Consider the following 26,737-nt stretch of genomic DNA (forward strand, 5'->3'; position numbering starts at 1 on the left):
ATGACATAGCATTTCATAGAGATTTTCTTCAGTACGATACCGTGATTCATCTTCCGGTTCGACGGTCGCTCGTGAATTGATGTGAGAAGTGACAACCATAAGAGATGTATACGCATTACGCAAACTGATTCGCACAGTCACATACGAATGCTAACGACTTCGCGAAACAAGGTAGCTGCGAATATGACTCCCGCACTGTATTTGCTTCGGTACCTATAAGCACACGCCAACTCAATATATGGGTATATCACACGTGAGTCACAGTGAATGTCTTCAAACTACTTGAAGAATATATTTACTCACTTGTATTTTAACGGAATACTCTAAACGACAAAACAGTGAGATAGTATTTTATATATAGTACACGTAATGATAGTATACGCAAAATGACTGTGAATTATAGGTATGTTTCACCAGAATCATTTTCCAAAGAGTACACATCTAAAGAAGCTGTAAACACACCTCGCAAACAAAGCTGCGCAATAAAATGGGCATCTACTACTTCCAAGCCCATGAGGAAAAAAGACAACACATTGCACCAAAGAAGAAGAATGACTAAGCACAGGATACCGTGAGGAGATCTTTTTTCCGTGTAACTTCAATTATCGGCAAAAATTAAATGTTTAAGTGAAGGAGTGTTTAACCGCGAAAAGATGATTCAACCATACACGAATCGCCACAAAAGACGCTATACATCCATAATTAAGAAACGCGATTTAAATATTTCAGATAATTTGTTATTAGCTGCCTCATTTCCTGATAAAAAAGAGAACAATTTTTAACTCCTAAAGAACAAAAAATGAGCCCTATTAAGAATATGAAAAATCAATGGCAAATAGCTAACAAAAGTGAAGTCAGAGTACTGATGCAAATTAACTAGCACAATATCCTGATAAAATTCATTCTTCAGTTAAGAAAATAAAAGCACAACTAGAGGAAAATAAAAATAGGAAGAACCAACCACGATGAGTGGAATTTTTCCATATTGAAATAAACACTTGCAATTTTCCACGATTATCGACGGAATATAATAAAAAACGTGGATAATTGCAAGTGTTTACTTCGATGTAGGAAAAATCGTCACATGTGCGATAGCGGTTAGAAAATTTGATTCTGTTAAAAGGTTACGTCTAGTAATAAAATTGAGAGGTATCTCGCTATCTTCGCTAAATGGCAATCTAACTCGGTACATTGGATATGGCTTAACAAGACTACCTCCGTTACTGCGTCATCAAAATATTTACTTGTGGGTACATATTGTAATATGTGGACGACTTAACTCAGAGTCACTTGAAAGGAATCTTTTGCGCGGTTTTACATTTGAAAGAAGCCTCGTTTATTCAGCGAAAACATTTAGAACTTCTAAAAACAAACGAAGCGGCGGCGGCGTCGCCAAATAAATCCAGCGTAAATCACTCGGGGCACAGCGTGATAATAACCGGGAGGCATAATTTACGTCCGCCGTGCAAGATCGTGCGATAAAGCGTGGGAAAATGGGAGGCGCTTCGAGCCGCCCTGCATCCGGTGAAGCAACTTTTAGTCCAAATTTTATGGCTGCTAAATAATTCCCCGTTGAATTTTCACAAAATAAACTACAATAAAAGCATAACGACGCAAAAAGGAACGAAACAAGAGCGAATCTATCCTTTTATACACCAATAACATGAATTATCTCTCCCGTGCTACAAAAGCAAATTTAATTTAGAAGTGTGAACGTTCATGATGACGAGCGAATTCCGAGAAACACGGGCCATATGCAAAGTGAGATTTTTTTCAGTGCGAGCTGTATTGCGCACTTTAAATAACTAGTTACAACAATGCATGCATAAAAAACCATTCATTGGAAGACCAATGATATTAGCATTTACGGTCGTCAAATATACCTTCACTTTAACACTGGAGGTAAACGTGCACTAATTTACTTGACAATAACCATATCAAGAGTTTTCTAGGATATTTCACCATTACTTATTCCACTACTTAAAAAAAAGAATAAAAATCGTGGAAGTTTTTATTTTCAAGTGTTAATTTCAACGTGAAAAAAATCGTCAAATGTGAGATAGCGGTTAGAAAATTAGATTGTGGCTAAAGGTTATGCCTAGTAATAAAATTGAGAGGTTTCTCGCTATCTTCGCTAAATGGCTATGTACACTAGATATGGCTTAACAAAACAACCTACGTTAAGGTAGTGGTATAAGTTACCGTGAAATATCAAAGAAAACTTACAATGGAAGACCACAAAGTTAATAATGAGTTAGTGATTTTTTTATAACCTTATTATTAAATACTTGTATGGTGTACGTGTATGGAGCTAACGACCAAGTTATATTTACCAAGATTACACACAAGTTACATATTAGATATAACTTTGCACGCTTGCACGTGACTGCTTTCAAAGTCACTTGTTTGATGCAATGCTTTTCTACGACCAAATCTGCGGATCGTATCTCCTAGTATCCTCTACGGGAGTTTCCGAGAAGGAAATACAGTCGGTTCTAGGCAAAAGTCACCGCATATGGAGGCGGCCATTTGGGCAGTTTTAATTTATTATTGAGGCCATAACTATGGCGAAAAGCATGCATACATTATTCAGTGGCGCAGTCCTAGAAAATCCTCTCCTAGAAAATCCCCTGCCAGCCGCAGACCCTGGTGGCGGCTAAAAGGGGTCATAGAATATATGTGCGGTGACAGTTTTCAATTTGTACTGATCCTCGCATCGCTTGGACGGGGGAAGCTGGTCAAAGCCGAGGCGAGGAAATTGGAGAGAGGCTAACTCCCCCAACCCCGTCTTACTCGAAAAGCATTTAAGCTGGCGGCAATTATAAGCCGTCTTCGTGAGGCCGACACCGCTCCAACACCGCCTTCTCCTCCCCTACGCCCACCAATCAAAAACGCAAACACAAACCCTCGTGAATTTCTAAATTCAACCGATACTCCCCACACCAAAGTCCCTCGCCCCGCTCCTCCAGCACACCAAACCCTTCCCCCATATCCCTGGCGGTTCAAATCCCTAATACCACACATCACCCTTCCCCCACGCAGCGTTCGGCGTCCCCTCTTCACAAGCCGGGCTATAACCCCCATCATAGCGGCATAGCGTATGGAAAACAACCGTCCAGGGCGACACTTTTCTAGGGGTGGCAGAATCCCTATCGTCGAATTAATGCTGAGGAGACTTAAGGACACCCAACCGTCTTCAATTCATTTCAACCTTCTTATTTCATAATCTGAACGAACCAACTATTGTATTTATTCACAGATCAGTCGTACGGAAATTTATAAGCTCGATAAAAAATAAACATGCTGTAAATATGAATCGATTGCATTTTTTGATTTATCGAATAAAAATTAACTATATTCCGGGTTTAAATATGTCATTTATATATATTTTAGTTAAAATTATGTATTTAATATTCGTCAATGTAAAAGGCGGTAGTTTTTAGTATCTTCTTGTATTTCCTTGAGATGATTACAGAAGGGATTAAGAAATTGGAACTTCACATCCGGATCAAGGATGTGCACTTGTGCATTCTTTTTCTACCTACATCTGCATAGTCAAATTGTTCACACCATCGAATAGTAAAAGCTACAAATAACCGTTAGAAATCAATGAAAATTTGCATCAATTCCTTATAAGTAATTTCGTTTGTATATAAATTCCCTACAACATCAGCTAATTTTAAATAAGTTATAAATGCTTCGTAAAATAATCTGTTGCTAAAATGAAGTTCTTTTGTTCATCAGAATGAAAAATACGCAATATTACCTCGATGAACATGCATTTCTAAATGCTCCTTGAGATTTTAGATGCTGATGGGAGAGGAATAAACATTCAAAATCGGTGGCAACAGGGTAAACTCCCTCCCTGTCACACATGAGGTCGCGGGTTCGGGTCCCATCTGGGTGGTTTGCACCTATACAAGGCACGGTTGTCCGAGAGCGAGTAATTGTTAAGTTAAAAAAAAACAATGTAAAAGGCCAATGGTGCTACTTTCGGTGGTATAGAGATAAAAAAATAAATTAAACATATTTCCTCAATTTTAATTTTATATTAATTAAAGTACTCAGTTGGAATTTTACACGCTTGAGAGAAAAACTCTTTAAATGTTTAAAATGCGCCAGATACTTTTAAAAAATCAACTATATCATAATATCGTATTTCGCACAGGGATGAGCGGTGTATTTGACATCTGCCCGGGCGTCAGGAGCCTACGCTAAGCCACTGTCCAACCCTCAACACCGACAACTCTCACATGAATAAAGCCCCTCGGTGGATACAGAGGGGGAAGTAGGGAGGGACACGTGGCAGTAACCCGCCGTACACGCCAGCCTCCTCCTCCCATAAAAGCCCGCATCCTAATTCCAAATCCCCCTCAGCCAATGCTCACTCCCTTCCACCCCATCTGCCGGCTTCCCCGCGCACCACAAAGAGCGCCCAAGTGCATCTATACCCTCCCATCGACCGTCCAAACCCCACTCACTTATTAATGTCGCCATTACATCCGGACGGATCGATTGACAAAAGTTAACGCACTCGCTGTCCTTTTGGTGGGGGGGGGGGGGAGAAAAAATGTGGAAGGGATGGATGGCTACCATTTCAAAGCGTTGAAAAGGGTTCGTTCCGACGAAACGTACCAGCGCAATCATTAGTACCTTTCCCGGGTAAATCCCCGCACGCCTTGACAGATGTCAGCACCGTCGAGGCGTGACCGACCGAACTGATAACGACAATCGCCACACGAAGAGAACATATGTGTGAGTCGCGGGAAGATGAGCTTATAACGTCGTTTCCGCCAAAATTAGAACAAGCAGTCTATAAAATCATTTAGGGATATACTTCCGAGGAATCATAACGTCAAACTCATTAACACCAATCTCTCGTTTACTTGATCTTATGACGGCGATGATGCGATGATAATGCTGACTATTATTCAGGGAATAGTCGTCAGCTATGTTCTCTCAAGTGAAAAGTGTCGTCGAACGACATCTAAAAAACAAGTATTAGCATGCCTTAATACCTCTAATAATATTCAAATTTCAGTTTCAGTCACCAAAAATCGACTCGATGTCCATAGGCTGATGCAGCTCAATTTATTATTTACATTTACGTTTCCGATCTTTTTCGCGACGTCTATTTTTAGTTACATGGATCAGAATTTTTTTACACAATTTGGTGTTTTCCTACCATTACGGTTGACAAGCCTCATTATTTCCTCTAATACAATGTTTTTTCGCGACTTCACAGGCGAATCGTTGAATCCAAGATTGACTGTGACGTCTATGTGACACGTAAAAAAGAGAAAACATGACATTTTACAGGACATTTACTTTTTCAACTGTTGTTTCAACACTATGACGTAATTTTCAAGATATGGTCGCCCATAGAATGACGACAAACAGTCGCCAGAAAAAAATTGAGGGCCTTATACTGTTTTAAATATAGAAAAGCCAGCGGTAGCCGGAGATGGTGATGAAATGATAAAATATAATTGAAAAGAATGCTAAGGATAATAAATAATAATTCTATTATTTTGAGAACTTGAAGGCAACAGGAATAAAGAGTAAACGTGATTATGATGACAGAGACAGGCATAATTATTCCTGAAAGCGTTCCCTCATATCTCTTGCGTAGAACGGAGAAATACAAGTTGACTGACAGGTTCATCTACATGCACAAACTACTCTGAAAGACAAACGGTGGAGAGCAAATGATTAACGTACACCGACACATGATCGAAGTTAGTGGCTGCATAGATAATGCGAACTATCGACTGGTAACCGCAGCTTAAATAGGTCAATCATATTCATACACGCATATACAAGCAAGGGTAAGCACAAACATACACCGACGACATTTCTCATTAGTCATGATTAAAGACTATAAAAGTCTTTTGACTTGAACTCATTACCCCCACACCAACAGTGGAGTATTAGTATTTACTTCAACGCCCCGAAAACGGCGTATTTGAAATCCTATACTGAGGCGAAACCTAACGAACAACAACGTAGAATAATGACAAACACCCATGCCCATCCAGGCGGGATTCGAACCCGCGACCTTCGTTTTGGCAGGCGAGGACTTCAACCCGTCGCCACCGAGGCCGGCATAGGTACATGAATGTATTACTTTTAAATGGAAAATAATGGCCATATGCACTTATGGTTGACCATTTGTCACACAAAAAGAGATCTGGAATTCCCTGAACTTTTTTTTCCAAACTTAACACGTATTTCTTGGAATATGATCGCGTTCGAAAATGATGAAAGTTATAGAGCGCCCTTAACACGAATACCTTCTGAATAACATACTTGAAAAGATTCGATGGTTTTTACGGCTGGCAGAAAAAAAAAACACAGGAATAAACACCAAGTTAATGCTGAGTAAAAGTTGAGATTGGACAAATGTTAACGCAGGGATTGCATGACGACACAGAGGTATTGAAACGACTCTCGGCAAAGCACAGAATATTCCAATGTCAGAGATTTATCTAGTATCTACGCGTGCTAGAATAAGGGGAAAACATCAACTTTTTAACAGCTGATATTATTTTTCCGGATTCTTTCATATTCCCAGACATTCCATGACTTTTCACACGATGAAATTCCCAGACTCCTCATGTTTTCCGCAATAGTGACTCACGATAGCTCATGAGAATATTGAAATGTCCCATGGAACAGGGGTAAACTCCATTTACATGGTTCGTTGAGCACGATGCATATCTTGAAACCGAAGAGTGGCCACCATATATCCGGAGATCACCACACGTTCATACCTTGGACCATCGTGCTGGTAAACGGCCCGACATACTAGGGGCTTTGCTAGTGACAACTATAGTAGTATAATAATACAGACATAAATAAATCTCTAACGGATTTTGAGTGATATGCCACGAAGTAAGATAGTTTAATGACCGAAAATAAAAACAAAACTTATAGCCAATGTGCACTGACCAGTTTTAAAATCAGTATAATAAAAAGTTATTGTTCTCCTTCGTAATTCATTCGAAGGTAAAGATTTGAATGATTATTGTGGATAATGAGAGCTACAGTACATTGTCAACCTATACAAGTTAACATGGTCAGTGTCTTCAGATGGCGTTACGGTAAGGTAGTAAAATATATATAAAACCTTTAACTGTCCACAGGATGTCTTACTCAATAATGGAGAGATAATGTAATTAAGAGATTATAACCCAAAATAAGAAAGATGAATTAAAAGATAATGGGAAAGGAACAGCATTAACTAATATATATAATTGGAACGGGATAGAATTAATATTTTAATCGGATGAGAAGCTAATAACTAAGTGGTCTCCGTAAGACAATTTGACCCTTACTTATGTTAGTCGGCAATGATTGAAAAGACAGACTCACGGAATTTGTAATACGAGAATCCATGGACAGACTGATGACTAAAGTGGAAAATAACACGCGAATGTCATTCATGTGTCCACGTTTATACGAGTCGGCTTGTAGCTATATAGGTGTCTGAACCCCACCCCCTCCCCTCGCTGCTACAAAAATAGATAACACCTACTCACACTCTTCGCCTATAATCACCCGTGGCTTTTCCTTTCCAAATAGGGAGGCCTCAAATCCTACGAGGAGAACTTAATATTTTCCCAACTCTCTTTCCCTCTCCCCACGCCTGCTAACCGCCTTGAGCGATGATGCGATCAACCGATGACGAGCTAGAGCTGCCTCTTTCCGATTGACATTCCGCGGAGGTATGGGAGAGGCGAGTGAAGGGAAAAACAGATTGACACGCGATACCACCGGCTACAGCCGACGAAAGGATAAAATAAAAAGAAACCTCTCCGGAATAACATTGAGCGAAAGAGGGAGAGAAAAATAGGAGACGCGAATTAAAAAATAAAAGTAAGAATAATGTCGTGTATATATAAAAAGCCAAGGGGCTTGACACGAATGGCAGAAATCATGAGAATCGGAAATGAGGGAGAGGGGGGAGGGGATGAGGTCACGAACCGAGCAAGACTGCAAGCGGTCAGAACACGCTGTACTATATTCGAAACGCCAACATAAAGACCTTCGTTTTCCGCCTGCTTCTGTGTGTGGAAACCTTCACGGCAAGCACTCGCCATCGCCAAGCCTGGACTCACAGGGCGCAACCGCCATTTCGCGCTCGTAGCTTAGGCGCGGCAGTCCCTTCTTTTTTTCCTCTCTTTTCCTCCTCCTCTACACTCACTTCGACCGAACCCATCTTCCACTCCCCCCCCACTCCTCCTCCCAAGCCTCAGGCACCCCATTCCCCCACCCCCGCTCTCCGTGTTCCTCCTCACCACCCCCCTCCTACAGCCCAAAGACGGTTTGTCTGATCCTCCCCGGCATTTTGCTCAATAATCCGAGCAAGGCACGCTTTTAAAAAGTGCATATCTATGGTATTGGGTCCCCAGAGTCAAAATCGGCATGCATATAAAAGTATAACTCTCACGTCCGGACGGCAAACCGGATTTATTTTTTATTTTTTTTTTAATTCGCCCGAAAGAAAATAGAAAAAGTGCTCATCAGAAAATTTCCGGTTCACCATGCCGAGACCGCGAGAGATGACGCAAGGCCGATAAATCAATCTCTGTAACAACATAATGCTGGCGGTAAATCAATCCGAAAATACGGAGAATTTTCCTTTCGGTGATGTGGTTTTCTCAGGCAGAAATCATTTCCCTGCCCGATGCTCGACGGCGGCGGCAATTTACCGGAAGAGAGGGAGCTAAAAACCGGGGAGAGATGAAGGGGCTTAATCTGTGAACCTTCTGCCCTCCTATGAGCTTTTATGACCAGTGCATTTACAGTAAATCACCCGTGGGCGGGGAGGGGTGCGACCTATTTAAGCTCCATATTACATACACCCCTCTCCCAAAAAAGCTGGCTCTACAACGTCCATATTTTCGCAGAAAAGCTCGTCAGCCGAATACTCACCTACCAAGAATACTGAAACCAGCAAGCTCAAGATAATACCATAATGCATGATACGTTAGACGGGATGTTATAAACGCTACTGGACTTTGATATTTCAAGATGGAGACCGGAATATTCACATGAGCGTAGAAATTATTTCTAAATAGAAAAAGAGGATGAGCTGGCGTGTGGCAAGAACGCCAGAGAATTTTGGGAATGCATGAAAGGAAATAAGTCGCCATTCCATCACTCGGAGAACTTAGATCCCCCACGTTAAGGGACTTCTTAGCGGCATGGGGCATTTAGCCAAAATTCCTCATCTTCCTCATTCCTAAGAATCTTAACCTGCATTATGGCACCATTATCTTTTAAATTCTACGGACAAACGCTAAAACATCCAAGATTCGCAAAATGTTATTACCCTCATTGTCCAAATGTTCAATTATACAGCCGACAGATGAAAATAATAATTATGCAAACAACATGATCTGAGAGGAGATTGTGGCGTGATTTGTATTGAGTACACCGTCAATACAGCCAACAAGGGTGCAAACAGAGGAAAACTAAAGATATTCAGACAGTCTGATCGCTGAAAGATCTATATTAAAGTAATTACAAAAGCAGTGGGCCCTCTATCGATCACATGATAAGAATTATCGAACATTACTCACAAATCGAGAGTCAAGTGGATGATTATTCATACCAACATCAATGAGAGTTAAAAAAATATTAGTAATCCGAAATAGGACATGATAAATAACGCAACAGCTCATCGAGGTGTTCGATAGTTACATCCTAAATAAAAATGCAGGCTCCACCAGAAGGGGATCCGGGATTTTCTTGAGGGGGGGGGGACAAACTGGAAGTTAGGAACATGAGCAGAAGATGAGACGGTAATAAGAAGAGCCAAGGGACAGGTAACCTGAAGGGGGCGACCCCCCCTCCCCATATCCCCAAGTAGCTTGGTTCACCTCTGTACATCACCACGTATCTCAAGAATTCAGCATCTCTTAACAGGATTGGGAAACGTTATTAAAATATAAAAATTACAAATATAACATATATGTTTACGTCAGCCAACCAACGGGAACCAGAAAATTCTTATATTCAATTGATTAAATCAACTGATTTTGGCGTGACTTGGTGGAACGATGAGATATTCATGGTAAAGCAAAAACCCAGTGCTGTTCCATAAACTTTTATTTGCTTTCGACTAGTTTCGATGGATGTAGCGTTATTATAAAGACAAACAGGACATCTGTTTGTCTTCATAATGACGCTATAGCCGTCGAAACTTATCGGAGTTTATATGGACAGAAAATAAAAGCTAGTGAAAGAGTACTTGGTTTTTGATTCACCATGACAGTTGATTAAACTCTGCCCGCCAACAATGAAATTGACAAATTCATGCATAAGGCATATTTAACATTTCTAAAGATGGTGTTCTTGTTTACATTCTGTGGGCAGTGATCCGAAGACGCAATTTTGATAGAGGAAAGATAATGTAAAATGGCCTTCAGTAAGGAACAGTTGTCACAGTGCCGATAAAAGTGTATCTCATCCCTCTATTCACACAAAAAAAATCGGAAAATTGCGCTTCTACATTACGATAAACTTATTCAACTACATCGTAAGGTAGTAGTTTCAAAAATTTGCTGCGAGACATACCGTGGAAAAAAATGCTTCTAACAAAAGGCTATTTGACAGAAACATGAACCTAATCTGATGCGTGAATATGTATGCCCCATTATAATTAATAATAGAACCACAATATGTTTTATGAGTCATGGCTGGGTAGTAAACCTGTTCTATATTTACTCACACATACAAAGTTAATAATTAATTAACGTCTATGACAAGTAATCAACCTAATTGACGTGATTTTGTAATTATAAATTCATGTATCGGACAGTGGTGTTCGAAATCAAAACCGATTGTAGGAATTTCACGGCCGCGGTCGGTAAAAACATAGCAAACTACTAAGATATTGTAAGTATTCTTGATACTGTACACCATATAACATGATAAATTGGGTGAATAAAAGGGAACAGAACAATTTCCTTTGTCCTCGTATCCTTCAATAATTCAAAACACGTAAACAAAAACCTCCTTGATAGCTAGATAATGAAATTGAAAAGTCACTGAGTAAAAATTGATCAATATTAAATATATTTATTAACATTCAATATATGACTAATTATCTACGTGAAAAATTGACTAGTAGCTGTATCCTTCATACCACTTGCGGGTGATTCCTAATAAATCGTCTTTTTTTAATAGGCAACAAAGAATAGAGCCAGATGACAACGACAAAATTCAAACAATTGTTCAAGAAAACCATGGAAACTATAGGTCGCCATTCCACAAGATCTTCTCAACAACAATTATGACAAAAACCTAAGGCAGTATTTTTGACGTCTACGAAGGTTCATGCATCAATATAGAATTAATGGTACGATACAATTAGGAAATTGCACTATAATGGATCAGGATCAATAATAAAAAAATATAAAATAAATTCATATAAATGTTTTTTGATATAGAAAAGCTGATAATCGGGAAGTTACAGAGCTGCAACCTAGTCTTAAATTGTATTAAATTAAGAAAAATGTAGAGAACAAGGAAACCTCTGAGGCAGGAATATTCATTTGGCAGAACATCGTGGAATTTCATAGAGAAACACCGCACACATTACATCAGGAAGCATGGTGCACACATTTGTCCGATTACGCGATGCTGCCGAAAAGCACACCAAAATTAGCGATCAAAATGATTACCGTCACGCCATCTAAGGAAAATATACCAAACTTGCTTAAGAATTCAATATTTGCACCATTGCACATTTCATATCACTGCGAGCATACATGGGGACAGTTTGTACATGAAATAAGTCACGATTCCCATTTTACAATCATACCAATCTATGATTAAATAATACACTAACCAAATTCCGAATTAATATAATCAAGTAATAAATATGAGCAATAAATAAATTATGGGTTGATGAGGACCTGTTACTGCATTGCTGAATTGTGACCATATGAAAGGAGGTCATCTTATTCTTAAGGATACCATTTTCCGAAAAATTCTGAATAATTTAAACACGGAAAAACAGCCAGAAGAGCTAACTTCAGGCCCAATTAATACATTCTAAATAATAATGTGCAGTTTTGGCAGTGGGCACACATGATAAAAACACATTGTTATTAAGGTAAAATAACATACTGGCACCAAAAAGAGAAAGGATTTAAATAGAGTACTAATAAAAGGTCATATTACGCACCTTTTAAGTTCACTCCATCGCATGCACACAGTTATAGATGAAATTTTATCCTTGTGTTTTTTCTACACGAAACGGAAAGCCATTATTCCCTCCCGCACGACCCCCACGGCACATTTTGGCCAAAATATGAACTATTTTTAAATAACCGCACGCTAGGCGCACCAGTCGAATTTTGAACGGTGTTGTTGTAGATGATAAGACATGAATATTATTCCAGTTTTCTTCTTATTGTGCTCGTTTTCAAAAATTGTATTTTCCAGTTTTCCCTCAAAAAAGGTATTAGATTACGAATATACGCCTTGAAAATAACGAATTGCCTTAACGTGAGTGTTTACAAAGAATTGGTGAGCATTTCATCATTTTCTCCTACAGATCGATGAAGATGCGTCTGGAGCGGGCCATACTAATAATTGGGCTGTATTAGTTGACACCTCTCGTTTTTGGTTTAACTACAGACACGTTGCTAATGTACTATCCATCTATAGAAGTGTCAAACGTCTTGGGATACCAGACAGGTAAGTCTTCTCATTTCTTATTTAAGGGATCGTCATTTTCATAATTTTACATAAAAGTAATTTATCCACTTTTCTGATTACAGCCAAATAATCTTAATGGTTGCTGATGATATGGCTTGCAATCCTAGGAATCCTAGACCGGCTACTGTTTTCAACAACGCCAATCAGCATATTAACGTTTATGGAGATGATGTTGAAGTTGACTATCGAGGATATGAGGTTATTGAGCGTGGTTAAGATAGTAAACATTTGCTGTTAGTGACTTCATTGGTTTAAGGTATGCATAATTCATATCACTTCGGCTACAGGTGACTGTGGAGAATTTCGTTCGCCTTTTAACTGGACGTCTACCTCCTGGAACTCCTCGTTCGAAACAACTAATGACCAACGATGGAAGTAATGTTCTCGTTTATCTAACTGGTCATGGTGGCGATGGCTTCCTCAAGTTTCAGGACTCGGAGGAGATCACTAGTCAAGAATTAGCAGATGCTTTGGAGCAAATGTGGCAAAAACGAAGGTTGGTGTTTCTTATTAGAGCTTAATGTTATTGCTTTGGGTGTTTATGAAATCATTTAATAAACGTAATTAGAAGATATTGGGGGAATAGTATCATCATACTATGTCACTCCTCTCTGGTCAGGCTTATTCGTTCGGTGTTGACTTCCATTGCCAGTGCGATGAAACCGATTATTAGAATTACAAGAACTTGCATTCATTGGTTTACCTTCAGTACCCACCGATTTCAATGACTGTTAGAAATATAAACCCTCCTCTGTAGTCTAGCTCCAATGATAATTCAGGAGTGAGTTGATTATTGAGTGAAGATATTCATTATACTTCATGATATATGGCGCATCCTTCATTACATTCCCACAATCTTGATTCATAACCTTCATCTTTCTCTTTGTCCTCCTTGCATGAGTGCAACTTTCCTTTTAAGAAAAGTTGAATGAATATTTGCTTTAATGTTGTTATTTATTCCTATTCATTTTTATATGTAGGTATCACGAGATATTTTTCATGATTGACACCTGTCAAGCAGCATCGATGTATGAAAAGTTCTATTCTCCTAACATCTTAGCTGTTGCAAGCAGTCTAGTGGGAGAAGATTCTCTTTCGGTAAAATAAATTATTGGTATTTATGGATTTATTTTGTTTTAGCGATGCATATGTAGTTCTAAAATATTATTGCACATTGAATTATGTCTTCAGTGTAGAACTAACAGTTTCATATTGTCTGTCCAACAACACTTATCTGACTTTACCTGTCATGTTAGTATTAGGCGTATTAGGGCTTGACTCTTCTATGTTCTTTAGTTAATTATTTACTAACTTGAATGGCGTCCTATAGAGATTACATGGAAACCTGTCCAAATGATAACCTCTATTCAGCCTTGGCCTCCATAAGCATTTCCTGAAAAGTCAAAAATATTTCCCTTTTAAGCAATGTATTTCCCACTTCTTACCAGTGGTCCTATTTTTGTCATGCAGCCACTATTATTTGACCGGTTTAGTTTGGGTTTAATCAGGGTCATGTGGCAAGCAAAGTACGCAGCCATGTAGGGGGCCAAGCAAAAGTGCCTAACCGCACAGTCCAATGGTCAATACTAATCAATCAAGGTGATGTAAGGTTGAGGGTAGATTCACTCCACAAAAGTATTGTAGAATTTAGGGTATATCATTATAAGTTCAGGCTGATATTTAAGTCTCAAGCCTTTTTCCTAAAGTATTTTTATTTATTTTAAAGTGTATCCAGAGAGAATCTCTACTACCTCTCTGGTTATTTTTGAGGGGAGGGGGAAGATGGAATATTGTTCTCTTACCCAGAAAAATGTCTGGAATTAATCCTGGGTTTAATACAGGTGTAACTGTATACATCCTCTTCCTACTCTTTGCTGAAATTGACATAAATTTTACTTTCATAAAATCAACTATCAATCATCCAATCAATTTATTCGAACAAATGTAATGTGATTGACAAATTTACTCGTCATTCTAGCATCATGTGGATCCAGCTATTGGAGTGTACATCATTGACCGTTACACTTACTATGCTCTTGATTTTCTGGAGAAAGTAGAACCAGACAGTTCAAAGACCATGGGACAATTTGTAAGTTAATTTTATGGCTTATGCTATTTTCCTCTTGTTATCAACATATATGTATTTTCACAAATATTCTTGGTCTCCTGTATCCTTCATTGTTTATTGTACGGTAATTTTAGACACATCACGTAATTCCATATTAAGTTCTGCTTAGGATATTTGTATTTCTACCTAATAAGGTGAGATCTACTACCTACTGAAAAAATTCTAATCATGTTAATTTCTTCATGAGATCCTCATTTTAATTCAATTCCTTTTATAATGGTCATTTATTTAACATTTTGAAAAGTGAAAATATAATAAGGAAAGTCATTTTTAAACTGTCCCAATTTTGTGCTTATTAGGTTTTCCTGCTAAAAATGCAGTCTTAAAAATGCATGGATCTTACTAAGTGTCATTATATGTTTGATTGCCCTATCTCTGTTGAAACTGCCCATTTTAATAATTTATTTCTTTCCTTGTGTAGCTCAAAGTATGCCCAAAGAGGGTATGCATTTCTACCGTTGGAGTGAGAAGAGACCTCTACCCGAAAGATCCAAATCATGTGCCAATAACAAACTTCTTTGGATCTGTTAGGCCTGTTGAAATCAGTTGGACTGCAGTTGAACTTTCTAGCAATTCCAGCAGTACTAATGATATTCAACTCAGGTATTTATTTTTTCTCTCACGAAATTCACTGTCCTAACTTCAAACCTCTACTGTATATCGTCTTATTTGTTCAAATCGCTCAATTACCAATAAGGAAACTTGGTAAAGGAGAAAGTAGACCATGTAATCATGGATTTCCATTTTTGTTAATTCAGAAATTTAATTAATTGTTGGACTGAATGAATCTTACCCCTACGTCTAAATTCAGATCAAGTCCGTGTGTTTAAATTGCAGCATATATTCACATTAATTACCCTAAATAATTTGGGTATCTGATTCTTATGTTTTGATTAGCATTCTAACAAGGATTTCTTTACATTTCAGTGAATCAGAATCACTTGAGAAGACACCCCGAAAAAGGTTGACATATGTGCCACCATTTCCGAAGCATTTATTTGAAACGTAACAGTATTATTTTATTAGAAAAGCTAATTGAACTCCATTTTTTGTACAGTTTTTAATTATTTTGTTGTTGCATTAAAACTCCAATTTTATATTGAAATGAGTTTTATTCCATATATATCGAGGCAGTTTGCATTATATTAGTATGTATTGAAGACATAATGCTGCCACAGAATTAATTTTTTTGAGCCTCGTTGCGGAAGTAAACATGTACATAGTTCCTTAAATAACTATGTATCTTCCATTGTATAATAACCCAAGATAATTACCTGTAGATATGCATGCATATAGTCACCTAACCATGGTGGAATCCATCTCGTTTCCACTAAATTAGATTACCTTCCTTTATGCGTTACACAATCTATGCCTGGTGCGTGTATGTATGGCATAAGTAATGTTGGGATTCAAGAATAAAGGAGGCAACTTTAATAAACTGTTCACTTGTAACACTCATGAAGATTCAAGATAAGGAATCAGAACTTGCAAAAAAATTAGCTGCTCCACCATGAAATAGTAAAATTCCTTTTTCGTGCACTTAATTATTGACTCATGCTAAAACTACATGAAGTCTCAAACATTTTAATTCTTCCATAGAGCAACTTTCACTTAAAGTTAACTTTTCTATTCCCTTCCACCAGTGCATTTCTCCTATTCTTTTCCTTGTGGTCACCAACCACTCTCTGCTATTCATCCCTGTGAGACTTTCGAGGCAGTAAGTAAATCCAATTGCTCTTTTGATCAAAATACCCTCGCAAGAGTACATGTTTATATTTATTCAAAATGACCCGCTAGCCACCTAAATATGCATGTGGTAGGGATGTTACGACAGCTGTTTACAAGAAAAGGATAGGTGCACATTGGAGGTATTTTACTATCCACTCCTTTCTATTTAAGTTCTAGATTGTTCGGGTGAAAAACTAATTCCCTTACTATCTGTTCAGTAAAATTATTCTTATTTTATCCAACTCTTATTTTATTGTATATGTGTTTCCTAGAATTATAGAGATGTTCTAAGATGACATTTTCCATTTAGTTCTGAAAGATATCTGTTCTACTTAATAGACTTCATAATGCTAATTTGTACCTCTGCAAATCTTAAAAAATTTAAGCTCGAATCATTTTTTTTCGGCTAATTCTACTGTTTTTTTTTCAGTGAAGAGAGGAACATTAATATTAATGACACAATTTTTCTGGCTTGCATAGATTTTATTTAACTGGAACACAGCATGTGAAAATCAAACATATTGGTTAATTGTAATTCAATAATCATTTTCAGTTGTAAATATTTAGTTATGGATACAATCACATTTAGCATTGGACTGATTCTTTATAATTGCAATTTGAATAATTTTTATCGAAGACCAAACCCTCTGGGCATTTTAGTGGATAAGGTACCATTTTTCCAGATACCTCCACGCAGTAGTAAAACTTAGAGCAATCGTTATGGTCTCTCATGTAGCCTGTAGTTATGCATGGCCCTGCTGTTGCTTCAGGGCGGTTAATTTCCACTTTTTCATCTCCGTGATCACCATAATTTTTTTCAGTCTGAAAAATAATTAATACATATTATTATAATGAATGAGAATAAGCATAAATTTTTAATACTCATCATAGTTGAAATGATAATCATCTAAATCTTCAAAAGTCAATGTGTTTGAAACATTGCATCTGGCTGACACCAGCACTCAATTTTACCAAGATTCATTAGCTTACAAGATTACAATTTTGATGAAACCTCAAGGGACAAATGATTAGTCCAAGCACTACTTCAGAGATACTTCACTATATGTGTGGAGCACTGATTTTGGAGTGCATAGTTATCATTTTTAGGGCAGCTATTAAGTCACAACAGCAATAGGGTAGTTTCCTTCATCAAAGAAAACGAAAAGCATTGATTGCGATTCGTTACCCACCATTAGTGTATTCAAAATATACAAATTATTTCGTTTTAGAAATAGCGGTTTAGACGAATGGGAATGGTCCATTTTTATCCTCATTTGAAAAGGGCCAGATTGGCGCCCATGCGATGCCACTCCACGTGACGTCACAGGGACCTAGTTTCTACACGAGAAGATAGGAGTTATACATCGTCTGAGGTTACCAATGCATGCATGAGGCACAGAGCTCAGGGAAACATGTCTTAATAATCACATATTAAAACTGGCTAAGGTCGGAAAGTTTTCTTCATTTGATAAGGTATTAATAATCCTTATTTAAGACAAGCGCTACTAGCCAGCAGGGTACTCAGCTACCCGCTAGCAGCCTGCGTCGTATCAGCGCTAAGCCTCGCCTCTAGGTCACCTCACAGGGGGGCAGCGGGAACCAGAAATAAGTCTCACGGAGAGATTTCCCGACATTCATACTTACACGTCTCGTTTTCACGAGCTTGAAAATTTTCACTTTTCATTTAATCGCGAAAAATAGATATCGTCATTTAAAAATCTAAATGCGTGAAATACGTACTCCAGGTGAAATAATCTTTCGATTTAGGCAATAAAAAAATAATAGGAAACCACCCTATTGTTTGAAGCCTTCGCAGGCAAATAAAAATTACCAATACTTACAGTTGGCTGATGAATTGAAGACTGGAACACATTCTTGATTGTGTTTAAAATGGGGAACTTAATACCATCACAATAACCATGGAAATCATCAGTCTCTAGACTCCACAGCATCACTCCTCCTAACTGCTCTTTCAATGCATACTCTGCCTATTATGAGAAAAAATTAAATTAATATCGAGAAATTTATCGACTTCACCTCTAATTTGTGCAGCGTGTGAATTCGCATCTGAAAAGCTCTATTAAGTGACGTCTTTACTCCTAAGTCTTAATAAAAACAATGCTTAATTAGTTAATGAAATGGAGTTTTTACCTTTATTTTAATAGACTCGAGATTGTCGTAGGAGGCCCACTGATTGCCTTTCACTGCATATGGCACTTTTTGCTCTTCATCCCAGTGTACCTCCCAGCCTTCATTTTTAATTGCCACGCACAACTGAAAATTAATTTCCATAATACATAATAGGATCTTAAATCATAGGAAATACATAATTTCAGACAGCACTTATTCAATAATTCTGTATGTGCAGCATCAAAAACTGAGGATGTGCCATGGCGTTCTGCTTGTGTACCTGTTATGAATATTGTTCTAAGTTCAAGAAATGCTGTGGGGTTTTTGCTGAACAAAAATTTATCATTATTAAATAATTTATATAAATTCAGAAAATTACTCAATAAAATTTGCCAAGAACACAAACCTAAGATGAAAACTCAGAAAAATGGAAAGGAACAATGCAATGGCGGAACTTCACGTTCCAATATTTTGATCATATCTGTCGAAATTGCGTTAATTAATTTGGTTACATGTGTGCATATATCCAAAATCAATAAATATAAAGTTACTCATGATGATAGAAGAACATGCACATTAGTAATTTTACACTCTTAAATGAAACTTATATGAGCCAAGGTTTCAACGACTAACAATCGTTTTCAATGGTCAAGTACAAGAGATTGAAAATTCGACCAAATTTAACCTGAGCCTACTGCTTATATCAGGTAACAATGCCAGAGAGGCTTTTTCTTGAACACTGATATAAAACAAGTCTTTAATTTAGGGCCATTTTTACTTCACCGTCTAATCATAACTTCAACACATTATATTTCGATGGAAATAAATCCTACTTAATTGTGGTTGCTTGAATTTAGGTCACTACACATATGATTTCTATGCCTGACAAGTTTTCATTTGTTTGCCAATATAATACATAATTGCTAATAAAAAGTGATTGTTATGTATGTCATGGATGAAAATATACTTCACCTCATTGTATCCAATCATGCCAGCTTCACTGGTAAACCTCCCAGGGTTTCCTGGTCCTGAGGCTGGAGCCCCTATCCCTGTGTTTGATGTGCTTCTCAGGGTCCATGTACGCCCATATGAAGGCACTCCCAGAATCAACTTTTGTCTTGGTACACCTTTTTCTATCCAATGCTGAATACTGGCATGCTGTTCATTATAAAAGTTGTAGTTTCCAATCAGACATTCATTTCTACTTTGCAGACTTAACCCTTTCGAGATGGTGGAGTTCTCTCCTTAGCATGAATGCTGGACTGAGCCCCAAGAGACTCTTCCATCTGCACTGTACTGAGCATTTTTGCGGGATATTCTTTAAGAAGGGTATTGTGGATTATCAGACACATTCCCCACAAACCTTTTTTGATCCTTCTTAGTGGGGACTCCGCATTATCTTGGACTTTGAGAGTAGTTGGTCTCCCCCCTTTCGGAGTTTATAACCCTACCAGCAGCATTGGTTCACGGTCAACTCATGATTTTTTTAATGAATTAGCTCTATGGATAATTTTTGCTTGCACGTAAATTGCAGACTTTGAATTCAATTCCTCGTTTTATGCTGAGAATTGTCAAATTTTGAACAAAGCTCTGTCGTCAATATTAACAGATTTAATGCATCAACAATTTTTCATCTTGATGTTTACATTGAAATTGAAATTTAAGTTAATACTTATGGTAGAATTTTGATTGAAAATTGTAAACACTACTCAAAGAACAAGGAATTCAATTCTTAGTTTGTATTTTTTGAGAAGGAACAAATATTTATTTTACAAACTGAATGAATGAACAATTGTACGACCACGGTCCCTTACCACAAAGGGGGGTAATGTAAGACAAGGGGTCCAGGTATTTGTTCCCGGATTTGGCTGGTATGGCCTAAGTTTCGCTGTGTTGGATCCCAAAAGTAAGACTTTGCAAACCTGCGACTGTCATAAAAGGGGGAGAGCAAGGAAATGTATATTTGTTCGTCTGCATAGGAGACTCTCCGACGAAAATATTCGGCTTTCGTCTCCTGGGTCAAGAAATTTCCTGCCGCATATTTTTGTTGTTCATAGCGAAAGGGGTTAATTTGAAGGAAATATTTTGAAAAAATAATAAGGAACAAAGGAGCTATTTTCCACAAAGAAGATTAATGACTGAGCTCACGGTTTTCTACGAAGGGGGATGGATAATACTTACAATAAGCCATAGCAAAAAACGGGATAACTTTGAAAATGTAAAATGTCATTTTAAACACCTACTCTCCTGAGGGTCTCTCTACAGTTTATTTTTGGGTACTTCATTTTTTCTTAGCAAGTGTTTGGTTTAACCTGAAAATTAAATTCTACTACATACATATAATTTTTTATAGTAAATGTGAAAAGGAAAATTGCATGGCATCTGTGCCCCCTCCTAATACCCCCACTAATGGCTCACAGAAATCAGGCCCTTGCTAGACCCCTTCTTAGGCCAGTGGACAGCCATGGCCAGAGGACATCCACAATATGCAGGGGGGGGGGCTATCAGAATGAATTATATTAATATAAATTATTGCTTTGTTTACTCAAGACAGTGTAAATTATGCTGTTTAATGATACATCATTGAACTCAAGTAACTGCTCAATGACTTTAAAATTTGTTAGTTTCGGAACAGGAGAGCACCAAAGATTTTCAGGCTGGAGGGCACACTAGGATACATCCCGGTGTCCCAGCGACCCAGCACAGGCCTGACAGAAATATAAACAGACCTCCTTAACATAGCCCATTTTAATCAATGTAAGGGCCCATCCAAGTAAGGTTATAAATGTTAAGTTAAGGCATACTTACATCATTGAGATGAGTAGCAAAACCTATTTCATTTGAACGAGCATACAGAGGTGCATTGTGTCCAGTCACTGGGTCCCACGAACCATGCAAATCATAGGTCATTATATTGATAAAATCCAGATACCTAGAAAAAATTTACTGATTAAAATACACAATAAGACATTCTATAAGTCATACTAAATTTTCATACTCATTATTTTGCTAGGAAATGAATGATTCTCGTGCATTTCTAAGCCTACCGTCCTAAGGCTACCACATCATATGATGTTTCCACTGATGTTTTGCTGGCTGGCACTGCAGCTGATAGAGAAAAGCCATACTTGTCAAACTCAGCCCGCAATTCTTTGATGAGATCACTGAATGCAGTCTGTAATTGAGTATTTTATAATTACGGTTGTATTTCTATAATACCTAGAAGATTGCTATTGCCAATTTGTATAGGAAGGTAACAGTACCCTACTATATTTACCTTGTCATTTGGTGAGCCTCCTCGTTGTACAGGATACTCCCAGTCAAGATCAAATCCATCAAAACCATATTGTTTAACAAAAGCTACTATATTATCGACAAACTTTCTACGAAGAGCAGCATTATTTACCACCTGATTAATAAAAAAAAGATTAACTTATACACTCAGATCTGAGGTACATGTATGCAATGGTTGTTAATTATAAAAAAAATCTATTTATTTAAACACGTGATTCATTAATCATCACCCCAGAATTATGCTTTCCTTTCATTTCAAGTAGTCAACACATCTAAGAATCCAACTTATATTATTATTGCTCATTACACTTCATTGTTTGAGAAATTTTCAAAAATATATTGCTGTTAAATAACCTAAATTGAAAGTGTTAACTTACTCTTGAGAATGTGGCAGACCCTTGATTCCACCCGCCAATAGCCATAATAGTTTTTAATGATGGATTACGGCTTTTCAAAGCATTAAATCTTTGAATGGCACCTATTTAAGCAAGACAAAAAGACACAAGGGTTTAACCAAATTGAAGTAAAATTTGAGGTGCTGTCCTGTGCATATGAACCACACATCAGACAAATGCATGAATACCTTTTCCTCCATTTATAGATAAGTCATTCCATGTATCAAGTATGTTGACTGCTGCATCTTCTCCAATGCCCACAAATGAATAAATTACATGAGTACACAAGGATGGGTCAATGTACTCCACTTCAAAGCGACCATCTCCTGGTCTGTAAGTTGCCCAGCTTCCCAAGTAGCATACCACCTCTGTACATAAATAAGGAAGGAAATAAGACTTAATTCTCTGGTATTGAAAAGGTGCCTCCACACCCACTGCAGAATATCATAGTTAATTTTGATAGAAACTGGTTCAGTAGCTTCAAGGGTGCACTTTAAATACCTAAGATGAGGGGAAGTATGAAAAATATGTAGCACGCAGGAATCTTATTCTAAGAGTGGACTTATTCGGAACTCGGAAAATTATTGTTGAGAGGTATTGCATACCTAAAAGGCACCATGAAAAGTGAAGACCCCCCCAAAACAATGACTTTAATTCACCCCTGCCTGGAGATTGGCTGTGAATGAATGGATCAGGAATGCCTCTCAACAATAGTGTGTCTGAGTTCTAAATTAGTCCACTTGTTGAATAAGATTCCTGCGTTCTACATATTTTTCTCATTAGAAGTCTAACAGGAGAGCAAGGGAGGGTTTTCACCAGACTACCCAATTGCACTCGTCTGGGTCAAATAAGTGTTTCTGAGCATGAACAATTAACTTTTAACCAGCCTTTACCTATTATGCATATTCCTTATGCTAATCTTTTTTATAGCTATTTTCCCAACACTACCTGCCACTGTTATGGATGGAACTCTCTCTTAACCTGCACTAATTAATCAACAAAACATAAAAATAGTACTTACTTTGAGTGTGTGCCAATTCCACCACAGCCGACAAAAGGGCTAAAACCAAAGCAGTACTCTTGACTTCCATGTTTGATTTTCACCTCTGTAAGAGTATTATTTCTACAATTAGCATTTCCTTTTTGAAGAGCTTCATAAGGGCAAGTGAAGACTGGTAAAGTAGCCACGAGTTAAGTAAAAACAGATGTTCAAAGGGATAACTTAATTGGCCACACAATGATGCATGGTGACTTGATGAAGACAATCATGGAAAAACAAATGGATAGGAAGAAGACAAAGGAAGACCCAGAATGAGTTTCATAGAAAAGGTTATCAAGGTAGCAAAATAGAAGATACATGCAAATTTGAAGAAATTAGACAACAGGAGAGCATATTGGGGGGCTATGTCAAACTAATTTTCTGATTGTTTGATTATGGCTATTTGATGATTAAAATAAGTCCACCCCACTAATAAATTTCTTAGGGTGGAATTTTCTGTTACAAGGACTTGGTAAAAAATCAGAAAATGGCCTCCTAAATTAGTGATATGCACATGCCTCTCGCTTAGACTGAGGTCAGATCTACCCTCACCTGAATTAAAATTCCGGAGCTCGGGTGTAGGAACACCAGGTTACAATCTTACAACACTGAAGTTGACTGTTGAAACATTGGCAAAATGGAGATTGTAATCTGTTGTACCAAGATTCTACAGACACTACCCTCACCTATTAAACCAAACTTAGAGTTGAGAGACAAAGTGAATGATTGTTCAAACCATTCATAATGTAAATAAGGCATATAATATAAGTATTAATGATTTGAACAGAAGAATGAAATACAAGAGTTTTACTTACACCCATTTCCAGGAAGACAAAGATAAGAACAATTCAATAATGAAGGAGATCCGATGTAATACAACGAGTTCTGAGACGTTAACACACAAGAGGGCGAGTCTCACCGATAGCAGCACTTACCTGTGTGAAGGAAGAAGTCGTACAGTCAAGGCACAGCACTCCTTTAAGTACGTTCAGTTGTTTGCAGAGTGACTGCATCACTAGGTACTCTCTTGGGTAATAAAATAGCATTGGTGTACAGACTTTCTCATTGCTATGTTGATTTTTCTTGAGTTTACCATGGAACCTTCTTCACACAATGGGCAAGAGAGAATAATATCTCACAGAGCATTTGAGTGTTTCATTGGAAGAGGAATTTGAAATACACAATAGCATTGTGTGGTTTAAAGCATTATTTTACTAATGATAAAAAAATTGTATTTTGTTCTCACAAAAGAATTGAATACACATGAAAACATATAAAAAAATCAACATGAAAAACTCAATTTGGCTTGCATGGATTAAATCAAAGAACTCCAAATTGATGGTCAAATATGGTACCTAAGTGAGATAATGGGCAAAGTAATTTGTAAAGTGTAATAATTAGAATAATAAGATGCAAATGATTGCCTCTCACATGTCATATTATTTTTTTAAAGATGATTTGATACTGGTAATGTGAGTTTTTTTACCTATTCGAATGCACCAACACAAAAGATTTGCCTTTTTGCACTTCTTTGCATCAGTAGAAAAAAAATACATGGCCGCTTTGGTGGTGGCAGGGAAGAACCCTCACTTACTGAACCAAAGGTTGCATTTAGTTTGAATCCCGTAAGTAGGCTTTACCTACGCTAGGGCTTGCATATTTACGCATTACCAAATAAAGAGATGTATGTGAGAGTAAACTATACTACAAAAATTCTACTCTAAATGAAGAAATTATCCTTCGCTGAGATATACACTTAATTACAATCCATTCATTGGATAAGGGCATACATGTTATCATAAAAACGTATGTATCATTATTAGGGTTGGTTGGATTGGATGCCTTGGATCAAAATATCCATGGATATTGCCCTTAATCTAATAATTCGGATCCAAATTCGCTGAAGGCATCGCATCTGGATGTGAAATTTTAAATTCATGCCTCAGTGAATGCAGCGTCCCATACGAGGGAGTGGAAAGAGATCCGATCCTACCTTCACATGGGCCGTTGCACTGAGATGCTTATTCTATTCATGAACTATTTTGTTGAAAAGCTCTCAGGAGTTATGCAACAGAATTTCAGCCGTGGTAATTTTTACAGCAAAATATGACACACACATAGTGTGACTATTACAAAGAGATTGAACAACCATTGGGAGAATCTCAACGCCATAGGATAGCAACCACATCAAAAGTGACTACATCGCAGATTTAAAAAAAAAAAAAACACCCTCGACCCTCCATCACCCCATGCCTCTGATATTTTTTTTCCATTCTGGGACACCACAGTCTATAAATCATTATCTTTGAAGGAAAATATCATGTTTCATTATATTACAAGATTCAGTCCGAAGATGGAATGTCATATAATGATGTTGCGCTTGGTGCTATTACCAATGCGGCACCAAGTTGTAGAAATATGCTTCCAGGCTTAGGCGGATATAGGGGGGGGGGGGCCCCCCCCCCCCCCCCCCCAGACCCCTAGAAAATTTGCAAGATTTTTAATACGGTCCCATTATCATTGCGTTCGTACTGTGTTACGAGGTATCCTTGTGCCCCCCCAGAACAAAATCCTGGATACGACCTTGCTTGTGGCCCCCCCCCAGAAAGAAATCCTGGATCCGCCCCTGCTTGCAGGTATGGTTCTTTCCTGATTAAATATGAACTCAAACTTGATGCCACACATTCATTAACCAGAACCCGAAATTTGTCACAGATGATACACACAAACACTCTAATGATAAGATTTCACTATGGCAACTATAGATAAATAATATTAATAAATACTAATAACAAAAAATAATAAATGACATAAAAAATACCGATATAATCAAATAATTTGAGAAATTGCTTTTCCAACATTAGGGATGTGTATCAAACTAAAAATAACCTTCATGTACGTATCACTGGATTCTTGAAAGTTTAATATGAGAGAGATACTTCAGATATTTTTTAGAGCCTTCCAGGCACTGTTTTCACAGAACTAGCAATTAGTCTTGTGGGACATCAGTAATGAATTCAGAAAGCCACAGAGATTCCCCAAAAAATCATCAACCCGCTTTCCCACTTATTGAAGTTGTTGGATTGCAATGACCAAAAATTTGTGCTATGAAAGCTATGTATTGATTTAGCACATTCTGTAATCCGTATTCATGGAAGTACACTTTGTTCCGTGACCCACAAAAAATCAAACCATATCAGAAGTGGAGAGTGAACTCAGCTGGCGACAAGTTTCAGGACAAATATATCCCAATATGTCCATGAAACAATTCTATAAATATCTCGAATA

General features: G+C 37.6%; 2 protein-coding genes and 1 long non-coding RNA gene across 3 annotated transcripts in view; 1 reads left to right on the forward strand and 2 right to left on the reverse strand.

Moving 5' to 3' along the window:
- Window positions 1–12,300, reverse strand: part of LOC124169266 — a 120,674-nt gene extending 108,374 nt beyond the window's left edge. Inside the window, exon 1 of the long non-coding RNA XR_006867068.1 lies at window positions 12,200–12,300. This is a non-coding gene — a long non-coding RNA (uncharacterized LOC124169266). The remainder of the gene's footprint in view (window positions 1–12,199) is intronic.
- Window positions 12,301–12,337: 37 nt separating this feature from the next.
- LOC124169265 (putative GPI-anchor transamidase) lies at window positions 12,338–15,967 on the forward strand. The gene is made up of 8 exons (XM_046547828.1): window positions 12,338–12,475; window positions 12,572–12,714; window positions 12,798–12,933; window positions 13,023–13,231; window positions 13,716–13,833; window positions 14,714–14,824; window positions 15,285–15,466; window positions 15,791–15,967. The coding sequence occupies exons 1-8, from the start codon at window positions 12,401–12,403 to the stop codon at window positions 15,870–15,872; spliced, it is 1,056 nt and encodes a 351-aa protein (XP_046403784.1). The 5' UTR covers window positions 12,338–12,400; the 3' UTR covers window positions 15,873–15,967.
- A 1,086-nt stretch (window positions 15,968–17,053) lies between these two features.
- LOC124169604 (chitinase-3-like protein 1) lies at window positions 17,054–24,131 on the reverse strand. Its single transcript, XM_046548247.1, has 11 exons — window positions 24,002–24,131; window positions 23,432–23,516; window positions 22,599–22,778; window positions 22,393–22,493; window positions 21,999–22,130; window positions 21,769–21,896; window positions 21,530–21,653; window positions 19,694–19,879; window positions 18,743–18,865; window positions 18,433–18,579; window positions 17,054–17,413 (listed from the first exon to the last, which is right to left on the reverse strand). The coding sequence occupies exons 2-11, from the start codon at window positions 23,499–23,501 to the stop codon at window positions 17,177–17,179; spliced, it is 1,428 nt and encodes a 475-aa protein (XP_046404203.1). The 5' UTR covers window positions 23,502–23,516; window positions 24,002–24,131; the 3' UTR covers window positions 17,054–17,176.
- Window positions 24,132–26,737: the final 2,606 nt, after the last annotated feature.

Source organism: Ischnura elegans, chromosome 12, assembly GCF_921293095.1.
Source record: "Ischnura elegans chromosome 12, ioIscEleg1.1, whole genome shotgun sequence".
Taxonomy (NCBI): domain Eukaryota; kingdom Metazoa; phylum Arthropoda; class Insecta; order Odonata; family Coenagrionidae; genus Ischnura; species Ischnura elegans.